We start from the raw sequence: 11986 nt of genomic DNA, 5'->3' as shown, positions 1-11986 counted from the left end.
ACAGAATCAAAAACAAAAAGACGTTTTTAAAGGATATCATATTAACCATATTTATTCGTGAGTTTTAGTATTCATTAGCCATGATCTCTTTGTACTATTCTGAGCCCTTTTTAAAATCGATATTTTCCTTAACTGACTTTGTTCGATTTTTGTTTAATTATGTCTCCCTTCGGCTAATAAAATAAAATACAATAAAATAAAATAACTGTCATGTCGATGTCGGGTGTTGGTCTGAATTTGGCATGTTCAGACATAACTGTCCGGCGTAACATAATTTAATTGACTTATTTACTGATGCCGACTCTGTATTTTGTGTGTCCGTTTTAGGTTGTAACCCCCTGGAATAAATCCTAACTATTCATTTATTTACAGGTCGCGATGCTGATTTCTCCGTTTGCACTTGAATCAGGCAGCCCTGCAGGAGTTGCAGCTGTTTCCTATATGACTGATTAACGGAGATGTTTCAGCTTTGGTTTATGGTCGCGTCATGTGGACCTGAGTGGGAAGCCTCTTTACCGTTGTTTGTTTAGAGGAACTTTAACTATAGAAGGAGAAAAAAAGCAAACAAACGAACGAGTTTAATTTCCAGAAGCTTGGGGATGTTTATGTGGCTGTTTTAATCCCTCTGGAGGTTTTATTTCTGACAGGCTGAGCAAGAAGGAGAAAGAAAATGGACGGTAAAGGCAGCCTTAAGTATCTCATCTCATGCTGATTAAACCTTTAATTTAATAATGGATTATTTACTTATTGCTTGTTAATGATCTTAAAACACATTTTTGTAGATGCAAGCAAACAGCCACAATCATTTGGGAGTGGACAACAGAGAAATCACCATCCCAGACCTTTTTTCTATGTCCAGCCACCATCTCAGCCCTGCTACCTCTATCCACAGTGGCAGCTCAACAACCCATACAGTCACTTTGGTCTGCCTGGAGGTATGTACACTCATCCACTGTTGCATTAAACCTGCAGATGGTGCATGCAGCTTCATTGCCATTCATTCCCTTTATCTTCTCACCATCCTCCCAGCTTTTAACTTTGGCCGCCCCTGCATGCACCCTTACCAGTACATGCAATACCCTGGCTTTGTTTTACCACATGCTCCTATTTACCCGATGGATTACAGGCGAATGTTTGAGCCTCGCTTCCACGCTCCTGTCTGGGGCGACGTACCTCGCCAGCAGCAGCATCACTACCATCCACAGCCTCATGGCCGTCGGGAAACGGCCTGCTCGGAGGCCCAAACTGACCCCAGCGACGCTATAACCAAGCTCATAGAGTGCCTGGATAAAATTCGAGCCAATGAACTGCAGGGCGCCGAACGAGAACTCGACTCCGGAATTGCGTCCCAGTCCTCAGGAATGTTTTCTCCAGAAGAAGAAAAGAAGAATGAAGAGCAGGCTCGCATGTTGCATTCAGAGTCCACTACTGTGACCTTCGGCGGATCCACTGCAGCCGATGAGTCCAGCCAAATGATCTTAGGCACCCTGAGCGCTCAGGGATGTTGGGCAGGAAGACTGGAAGAGGAATTGCCCCTCGATAGCTCCTCTGTCCATGAGGAGTGTCCTGAGGGCAAGCGGTCGGCAGTAGATGGTTTCCTCCATCTTGGGAAAGAAGAAGTCATGGATATCCAGTCAGATGTCTCAGTGACTGATCAATGTGTTCCCAGATGTGATGCCGAGGAGCCGCGTAATTCCACTCCAGCCTCACTCGCCATTTCCTCCATTCAGCCATCAGTACAGGAGTCTAAACACAGAGACCACGTCTCAACGGTGGAACATCCAGCAGTGTCTTTGGATGAAGCCAAAGCTGATCGGAGCTACCAGATCCTCAAGCTGCCGTTCGATGATGTTTTAACACCTGGATCTGCCGGACCTGGCCACCTCTGCTCCCCGACTGCTCCTTACTACTACAACTACCTGTCCATGCAGCCAAAACACGAACGCATGAGCGTCCTTAGTCCATCTCTGGATGAACTCTCCTCCAGAGATGAAATGTTCTCCACGGATCTGGACGACGTGGACCTCTTTCCCCAGCACCACATGTACGCAGGAAGGCGGCTCACCGAGGTGATTGGTGGATCTCCCCGTGCTGCTGAGGATGTAGAGGAAGTGTGGCGGCCAGGTACGAAGAGGTATGTGTGCGCGTGTTGTGGGAAGAGCCTCGCTAAAGGGACGGGCAGGAGCAAAGTTCACAGCTCAAAGATGTACATGGACGATGCTGGAGATTCGGAGGATGAGGGCAGATATGGACGAGGGTGCGAGCAGCCCATCAGGGTGGTTGTGAGGAAGCATTCTTCACCGAGGAAGACTCACCCTTTACCACAAAGGCATCCAGCCAAGTCTTCGTATAAGAGAGGCCTGTACAAAGAGCCCATGGATGCAGTGGACCAGGACGAAGAGAGAGATGGTTGCAAGCAAGAGGCAGGTGAAGGTGAGGCAGGCGAGATGGACAGTGGCGAGCTGCAGTGTAGGACATGTCAAGGTAAGTCTGAGCCAAGGACGCCTCCTTCTGTGATATTTTCAGATCCTTTCTGTTCATTGTAGTGACTCTGAACCGTCTCTCACAGAGAGGCTCTGCAGAGAAGATCTGACTGAAGGCGATGTGATTCCCAGGAGGAGACAAGGTGTGCAACTCGAAATGTTGTCCTTTCAAGTTTTATTGTTGCTTGGTTTTAAATTCTGCTCACCAGCATCAGCTGAGTGGTTTAGGTTTTCATAGTTTGTTTCTTATGATGTGAGCAGTGTTTGTCATATTTTAAAATAATACAATTTAAAAAAAAATGCAAATGCAAAATAAACCATAAACTCTTTAGTCTAATTAACTAAATAAGGTGTGTTTTTACTGTGGCATAGTTTCAGTTTTCATACATTTCTACTGTGTGCATGTTGTTTTACTAAACTTTCACTCACTGTTGTGTCTCCTGCTTGCACGGGTTGAAAAGAAACAAGTGCTCAGTGGAAAGTGATGTACCACAGGCCCAGAGATGAGGCCCGTGACGACGACGAGCTGCCACCACACTGGAACAGAGGTTAATGCGTTTTTCTTTAGTAGGTAGTTCTTCTGTTTTAGATTTCCTGTGTGAATATTTAACAGAATCTACCCTGTTGTTTATTCAGGCTCTACAGTGAGAGGGGAACCGAGATGTTAATGTCCCTTGACCGACTTTTGAACAAAGTTTGTGGATCTGTAGGTGAAATTCAGGAAAATGCTTGATGTGATGGGGTACTTTTCACTCAGTTGCAGTGCTCTGTGCTGCTGTGGGGGGTCTAATATATTTATAGTGACTGACAACTGATTATATAATTTATTAAAGTGTGTTAATTTTGTTTTTCTTTTTCTCCCCCTCAGGTCCCCCCCAAAGGGTATAAATGTTCAAGGATGTGTTTGGAGATATTAGGAGCACTAGGTGAAATGCACCGCACAGGAGGCCTATTTATGTTTGGTGAAAAAAGTAAAAAAAAAAAAGAAGTAAACCTCAGTGACACTGTCTTGCACTATTCATGATTAACAGATTTCACAGAGGTAGTAACACCCGGGGGTGTGCCATTGTTTGGGGCCAGTCCAATAAAATGTCATTATTTAATCTTTGTGGTGACTCTTTTGTTTTTAACATTTTGAATACAGGTAGGAACGAATTACCCAGGAGTAATGTTTCCTCCATGCAAAACACAAAGTTTAAACAAAGCTGGCTGTATTATGTTGGCATGGAAAATATTCTCTTTTCACTTTACAATCAGCCGATCCGTTCGAGGCTGATGTTCTGCTCCCCTCAGTCTGTTTCTGAGGTTTCTCAAAAGGGATTGTTGGATTTTCTCGGTATTGTCCTGAAGACTATTAATATCAACCTGGTATTATCGAATGCCAAATTGTATTTGCAGACCCTTGAAATCACTGAAGAACAGTTTTGATTAACCTCTCAAAGGATGCTCTCCTGACCGGGGGGAGGCGGTGGGGTAGTCCAATGTTTTCTAGCTGAGCATCATTGATTGTGCTCTGGGCTTCTCTCATTCACTAGTGTGTACCTCCTTGTTTCCTGTCCTGCCTGTGAGCCTGAAGTTAATTTCTGTATTCCTTAGAACCATCAGGAGGATCTATAGTTGTGGAAGTGTTTTTACCTTCACTGGATAAAGGAGACAGTACACAGCTGGACTATACAAGCATTAGTGGATGGAGGACCGTTTAAGCAGCTCATCTGCTCATGTTTGTTATTTAATCCTTTCTTCCTCGTTTCTCCGTGTACATCTTGCCTTGTTGCATTATTTTATTAATTGAATTACAACATTAGCACTTTTACATCTGAGATCATAAAATACAGCTGTGTGAAATGTCATTTCATTTATATCACTTTAAAATGAGACTATATACCAAGCACCTGTTGCTTTGACTCCTTTTCCTTGTATCCCTTTTTCACCTCTTCTGCTTGCACCTATGGTGGGAAGAGGAGTCAAGGACACAAGAAAGTGATGGTTTCCCTTTGCTCTCTGTCCTTGAGTTTGCCCCCCAAAATCTACCTGGCACTCTGGTTGATGTTGTTGATGTTGGTTTGGAAATAATTACCTGAAGATGTGATTAAAAAAGTTCATGGTAGACGCATTGCTTCATGTGTTCTTTCAAGACATGCAAGTCATATGAAAAATAAAAATACCACCTCATTATTCTGAGACAAAGGTGTAACTTCTGCCTTTATTGAGGCTTTCTGTGACTTAAGTCAAATTAATTCAACCATTAGAGCGAAGGACAGAACTAATACGTGGCTCAAGAGTTGGCAGTTCGTCTTGTAATCGGAAGGTTGCCGGTTCGAACCCAGTTTTATTTATTTAAAACTGGTGTGTAACAGAAGTACAGAGCACAGGACGTTCAAAAGCAGATTTGATTAGGCCAGCATAAAGTTCAAAGTATCTAGTTCAGTTTCCTGATTTGCACTAGCGGCTTGTAAAGGGTGTACCCAGAGTCGGCTCCTTTCTCTCCAAAAGAGAGGGTTGGTGTGGTAGAGCAGGATGTTTAGGATGGGGTGAGATGGACACAGATGAGCTGGTGTGGTGACCCCTAAAGTGAGCAGCTGAAGGAAGTAGTTAAGAAAACAGATGTATGATAAAGAATCTGCACAACCTTATGTTGATGGTTTGTTGCTTTGAACTGTTGGATGCTATCGCATTTTCCTTTCTTTTAGTGTATCCTCTATTAAAAGAGGTCGTCTCGTTAGCTGTTAAAGAACTCACTTATTCTCATTATGGCTGCACAGACATATTTCACTCAGAAGCTTTCCTAAAAGAACCAAAACAATTATTTGAATCCAGCTGTGAGCTGAGAGCTGGAGTGCATGGAGCCTGGTGACCTCGAGAATGCCTCCCTGCTTTTTGGTGATGGTCCTGGCTGTATTGGGTTCTCCAGGCCACGAGTGTGAACTGGAAATAATACTGTACATCTAAATAAAAATCAGCAGACTCTGCTGGGGCTTTTATTCATCTTGTGTAATACAAGATGTTCAAAGTTTCAAGGAAAACCTACAACTATTTAGCGATCCATTGCATTTAGAATTTGTCCCAGGTTTGCTGGTCCTTTGAAGACTGTGTAAAAACACTAGTGTTGGTGTCTGCATTTACAACCTTTCAATACAATAAAAGAAAGTTTCTGTGAATTATCAGTTAGCTTTTCAGTCTCCACATGCGAAACAGGGTGAGAAAAAGAAGTACGTGAGAAAAAGGGTGCGTTTTTTCTTTAATGCCTTCATAGAACGCCTCTTCCAGTAGCAGTGCTGATTTAAAATCACTGCAAAGTCAACAAAACGGTCTGTTAGTTTATTCTTCATGGATAATGCCATCTTTAAACACTGCTCAAGGCTACTTAATGAGCTCCCATCTAAACTCATAATTGGCTCTTCAGGGGTCAAACGTGAATATCACACAGGGCTTGTGGATGCATGCTTTGCATTTTACTGCTGCTCAGCTCCAAGTAAGGGGGAACTTAACGAAGACGCTAAAAATGACAAGATGAGCTGCTTTGCGTCTTTTATCAATGCTACTCTCATCAGGTAGATCACGTCAATGAGCAGCAGCTCTGTTCCATTAGAGCCACTCAGCTTCTCACCTCCCCTGTCACCTGTTTTGGGTCAGTGGAAGTCATCAGTCTTACTTTCTCCACGTCTCTGATCTATTATCTGCCTTTTTCACAGGTGAGCTGATGCAGAGTGGGAGGGGATCTTTGGAAACAAACATTTCTCATTGGCTTTTAATGCAAATTGCTTAACTTTAACTGGACAATTGTCACCTGGCACTAAAATGCCAGCCTGGCCTTAATCGCACACCCTTGATTTCCTATTTAACCCGCAGAGGAGGTGTGTTAGCTGCTTAGTGGATAACCCTTATGCAAGTAGGTACAAGTCACTTTTAGTCTGTCAAAGGGTATTGCGGTAACAAGGTATCAATAATTATTTTGATTCTTCTCTTTGTTCAGATATGGAGGCAGCAACGTCTACCTTGCAATATTCACACAGTTTAGGCCCCCGTGGTCCAAACCCACTGAGTGCAGCTCAGCCGTCCCAGGGGCCCCAACAACCGGCTCCAGGGGCTCCACGTGCTGAGGAGCAGCAACACAAACCTTTCTTCTACATACAGCCCTCGCAGCCATACATGCCCATGCAGAGTCTGCAGTGGCCTGTACCGATGCCCATGCCTGTGTCCTACAATCCATACTATGGTTACCCAGGTTTAGGTAAGCTTAACTCAACTGTTAGTGCTTTTTAATGTGACTAATGAGAGTTTTGGGACTCAAGTTCCTTGTGTAGATGTTGAACATTATTCAAGCCTGTGAAACCTCTAAATGCTGTCAGTTCTCAGAACCTGTTTAATAAATGGGTTTTCTGCTTGTTTCTGAATATGGTGAAATTAATTAGGAATTAAATGTTAGGGAATAATTGAGAGGAGTGAAATCTAATCCCCTGTATCTAATTCTTTTTCTTACTTAATCCTGTAGCTGTCTGCTTAAAATCCTCATTAAATAACACTTATTTCACAAAAGGTGTGTAATTATATTTCAGAAATTTGTATCTGGCAAGCTGTCTAGACTTTATCTCACAATGTGCTTTTCAATATCTTCAAATGCTAAATCCTGCAACTTTTGTCTTTCCCTGAAGTGCCAACATGAGCCTTTGTGTCAACTATGAGAGAACCCCTGCCCGCTAATCCACTCATTTCATTAAGTACACCTTGCTAGTACTTGGTCACTTTAAAAAAAAAAAAGAAGAAAAAAAAGAAATCCCAATTCAGTGCTGCCTAAATCGCTAATGCTCCACATTTAACACTCCTCAGAGATTTCAGCCCATTAACATGATGGCATCATACAGCTGCACATCCAGGGTAAGAATCTGCTGATCAATCACATCCCAAAGGTTCTCTATTGGATGTGGATCTGGGGAATGTGGAGGCCATTTAAGTACACGGAGCCATGTTCAAGAAGCTCATTTGAGTTGACTTGAGCTTTGTGATGTGGTGTTATCCTTTTGGACACAGCAATTAGAAGATGTGTGCAGGTGTTCTTTTTTTCTACATGGTCAGCAACAATATTCAGGTAGACTGTGGTGTTTAAACAGAAGCTTGCTATTGGCTCATTAGGTATTTGCAGTAACAAGCAGCTAAACAGCTGTACCTGAAAGTGTTCAGTGTCAAACTGCTCAGTAGATATGCACTAAAGGAGTCTGATTGATGAAACAGTCTTAATCAGCAATGACCTTCTTTCCCACTGATGGTTAAATGTAGCTCTTTGAGCTGTAGTTTTTTTTTTTTTTCTGGTGGTAATCTTTGGTTTCAGGAAGGCTGCATCAGACTTGTCTCTTTTGAATCATATCTTTAAAAAAAGCAACAATGTTTTGCCATCTGTGAGATTTAATCATCGTATGTCTTTGGCACTCTCCTTTGTGTGTCTTCACCTGTATATTGGTCATTTTTATGTAGAAAGGGGAGATGAGGGTAAATACTGTGCAGTCCCACACAAGCTGACACTAGACCATCTCATTTGTTCATCAGCCCAGTATTTACTACTACAGTCAAAGCCTTGTCATTAAAATTTAAGTGCCAAACTAGGAGGGTATGCATTATGAATAGCCCTACATGGCTGTAGTTCTAATGTTTGTATTGTATTTTTATTAACATCTGCAGCAGCTGTGGTTTCAATGTTGTAGCTATGCACTAACTGGCTCCCCACGAGCAGTAGTAAACCATTGTAGTGGCAGCCTTTAACAAATTAAAATCTGAGGTATTCACTTAATCCTCTTGTCTTGTTACAGGTTTTGGGATGCCAATGATGCCACACTATCAGCCTAATCCATACATGGAGCCACCTGGCTTTGTCGTCCCACATACCCACCTTCATCTCATGGACTACAGGCGCATGCTAAACCCCCAGTATTACCAGACCATGGCCTATCACGCCCGCAGGTTGCGCTACCAACACAACTCCCCAACCAGAGAAATGACCAGCTCCGAGGTGCAAACTGAGCCACTCTCAGTGACACAGAACACCAGCACCCCAAATTCCAGAGACATGGAGTCATCCAGTGTCTTCCCAATTTGTAGCAGCAGCACCACCACCAATGTCTCCAACAGTCGGGTGCTCTCGTCAGCCTTGACTGTGGAGAGTTCTCCAGAGAGTAATGACATGGTGCCCTCGTCCACCATTAGGACGCCATCAAATGGCAGCTTTGTGATTCAAACTGAAGAGGTGAGGATTGAATGCTGCACCACACCTGTGGGACTACAGCTTCTGCACTCTCACGAGACCGCAGAAGTATCCCGTAGTTTTTCCCAGGACATGGTCCAGTGTAGCTCCATTCTCCAGGGTCACGTCCTGCAGGACGAGGGACTCTGCCTCCCTCCAGACCAGTCGGAGCAGGCACTCCAGGTTTGTCCTGATATCCTGTTAGTTGGAGCACCCAGCACAGGTGAGCATATCCCTGCTCTAGAAGAATCTGGGAACCAGATGGTCCCTGTCGTTTGCAGTTTGGAGTCTCAAGAGGCAGCATGTGGGGAAGCTGGGGTGATGAGTGAGAGAGAGCAGAGTATGACCAAGAATCCCCAACTCGAAGTCGTTCACCTGTCGTTTGATACAAGCTACCTGGATGAGTTGAGGAAGATGGAGTCTTCAGTTTGGTCCAGGGACGACACCTTGGTTCCTTCCTCAGAGTCGTTGATCCAAAATGGTCCCGCAGAGTCTCTTGAGGAAACACTGACTACTAATGAGGTGACTTCTGCAGACATGATGCTGGAAGAGGAGGCTCCTCCGGAAGATGGCACAGCTATGACTGACATGCCGCCGTTGGAAGAGGATGACCTGGGAGTAGTCTCCACTGTGCAGGATGAGATGGTGGTTGAAGCTGATATCTGCCCTATGATGGAATCACCTGTTTCGGAAGAACCTTCTAAACCAAATCTAATGTGCACGGAGATGGCGGCTGTATCCAATGTGCAGCATTTGGAGAGCTCTCCTCTTGGGGCAGATCGAAGCCAAAGCAGAACAGAAACCAGTATCCAGGATTCTCAGGACACATCCTTCGAATCATTACCTGCCTATCTCCCCTCAACTAACTGGCTAGCTGATTTTGAGAATGTCTACTACAGCAACAAGTTGCCGCAAGCTCCCAAGAAGCAGACCCGACCTCAGGGTTTAGATGTTTCTGCTCGAAGGCGAAAACTAGACCTCGAATACAAAGAACTAAATATTCGCAAGCCAAAGGAGAAATACAAACCCAAAGGCAAAACAGATCGAAGAAGCCTTTCCGACCATGAATGCTGCCTCAGCAGAAGCTTCAATGAGAACATTTTCAGTACTCGTGTGCCAAAGAGGGAAAGACTCTGCTCCAGATGTCTGACAAAACGTAGAACCTGTATGCCTGCCAGCCCTGGACTTGACGGGCACAACTTAAAAAGAAAAGCGGTTCCCTTCCAGCAGTGGAACGACGCCCCCTTACCGACATGTGACGCATGTAAATCTCACACCAAGAGGCGGCTGATGAGGAAAGATTCTAATCCTGATCTTTGCAGTCCTCATCGGGGCCATGACACTGAGGGCGAATCCTCTGAAAACAGCTCGTGTCGCAAAGGTCAAAGGTGGAGGCCGGGTGACAATCTCAGGAAGCTCGCAGACCTTAAAAGGCCACTAGCATGTAAGCAGAACCTGGAGAAGAGTCCTGGAGCGATGTATCCAAAGCTGAGGGAGAAGAACTGTGTGTGCAATGAGCTGCAGCATCAGCCTGTTGCTTGGGAGAGGCTACACCACTGCACCACCGGGAATGCCATCCGGGAAATGGATGAGAACTGTGCTGTGCCTCTTCAGGACAACTGGAGGGATGTGGACCAGAGATACCTGATGCACAGGTGGCAAACTGGTGAGCACACAGTTTATCTAGAATTCTCTCCTTACATGCTGGTCCACATTTCTAATAACATTGTTCTGCCAACAGAGAAATCATGGATGCCTAAGAGTGACACAGATGGCTCCAAGAATGAAACCAGATCACAACACTTGAACAGACACAAGAAATCACAACCACAATCACAAGGTTTGCCTCATGTTTTACCATGCTTCAGATTTATTTTATGGTCTCAGATGTAAGAAGTGTTTGACACACCTTTATATTCAGGGTTGATTTTTAAACTAAATTCAAAACAGGGAACAGGCTGCAGTGTGACAAGATGTCGGTCGTTTTTTTAAAATGTTTTTTTTTTTTTAAAAACAAACTGTAAAGAGCAGAACTATCATCTTAAATAACTGAAGTAACTTTTACACTTAAAAGAAGAGTTTAGAGTCCGGCTGTGTTTGAAGCCTGTTAACCTGAAGGTAAAACACTCCACAGAAGTGCATGCTTTACTATAGCTGCTCTTGTAGCCTTTGTCCACCTGATGCTTTGTAGGAATTGAGGCATCTTTCAGCATGGTGCACAGATTATTTCAAGGTTATAGGCAGGAAAACAGGAGATGAAGGGTCTCTCGTCCATATGTCCTCTTGGAGGTTTGCAGCTCAGACGAACGACAAGGATGATGTAACGGTAATTTATTTTGATGGGATGTCTGACAGTTGATTAGCCCTTAATTCTGAATATTTGGGTTGGTTTAAAAAAAACATTGAGTCTTAAGTGCTCAAAATAAGAACTTTAAATATAAACAGTGTATCATTTATTACTTATTTAGAAAAAATGGTCAGATATGAACAAATGAAGTGTAAACTTTTTGTCTTTTTTTTTTTTGCAGGAACTCTTACCAGAGACACACGATGCTGATCTGCACAACTAGCACAAATCTCACAAAGTGAAAAAGCACTTTTTAGAAATTGATGTACACTTAATTTAAATGTTTCCCACTTTAATTGTCTGTATGTGATCACATTATTCACTATTTATTACTGCTGAATAAACACAGAATTAAGTTTTTGTCCTGCGCTTTTGTGGTTTTCAAGCTGCAGTTATGAATGTGTCCACTAGATGGACCCATTTCTATGCTAACGACACAATCCCTTACACTCGATCAGAAATGCCACTTTTCTAAAGAGCAGATTAAAATTTCTTGGGAAGTAGAACTGCTCATCAGATTTAAATTATTCAACATCTTAAAAGATTTAAGGTAATTTGAATTTTTCATCTATCAAGTGGAGACTTGATGTATCATGTTCAGATCAGTACTGGTTGTCTCAGCAGTCATTGGGGAATAAAACCTGCAACTTTTGCTGAGAGGTATGCAGTCAGCATTTACAGCCCAGACTGTTAGCTTTCAATAACTGAATTTCAAAATCCTACAAAACAGAAACCTTAGACTCTGATCAGCACAGCAAATTTTTATGAAGGTCTGACCTGTTTTGATAGACTTGGTCAATGAAGGGCCTTGAGCTGAACTGCAAGAAGCTGGCTCTCATTTGTTCTTTGTACTAATGAGCTATTAGCACCAAAAAGGTGAACTTATAACGTTTTTGGCTATTATGTGGCTGCTGTAACTGGCTT

At 43.4% G+C, this 11986-nt stretch overlaps 2 protein-coding genes across 2 annotated transcripts; both read left to right on the top strand.

The window, feature by feature from the left end:
* The first annotated feature begins 464 nt into the window (after positions 1 to 464).
* Positions 465 to 3633, top strand: buc (bucky ball). Its single transcript, XM_085417838.1, has 7 exons — positions 465 to 677; positions 783 to 935; positions 1030 to 2484; positions 2570 to 2626; positions 2945 to 3031; positions 3120 to 3189; positions 3352 to 3633. The coding sequence occupies exons 1-6, from the start codon at positions 671 to 673 to the stop codon at positions 3149 to 3151; spliced, it is 1791 nt and encodes a 596-aa protein (XP_085273964.1). The 5' UTR covers positions 465 to 670; the 3' UTR covers positions 3152 to 3189; positions 3352 to 3633.
* A 2825-nt stretch (positions 3634 to 6458) lies between these two features.
* On the top strand, positions 6459 to 11272 carry LOC146662519 (uncharacterized). The gene is made up of 4 exons (XM_085417837.1): positions 6459 to 6714; positions 8285 to 10381; positions 10457 to 10555; positions 11244 to 11272. Exons 1-4 carry the CDS (start codon positions 6459 to 6461, stop codon positions 11270 to 11272), a joined length of 2481 nt encoding a protein of 826 aa, XP_085273963.1.
* Positions 11273 to 11986: the final 714 nt, after the last annotated feature.

The sequence above is a fragment of the Rhamphochromis longiceps genome, linkage group LG9 (genome assembly GCF_057381845.1).
Source record: "Rhamphochromis longiceps isolate RC_006_pf linkage group LG9, R_longiceps_female_GT1.1, whole genome shotgun sequence".
In the NCBI taxonomy this organism is placed as follows: domain Eukaryota; kingdom Metazoa; phylum Chordata; class Actinopteri; order Cichliformes; family Cichlidae; genus Rhamphochromis; species Rhamphochromis longiceps.
Note: the sequence above shows the minus strand (reverse complement) of the source record. Positions and strands in the feature narration are given on the sequence as shown.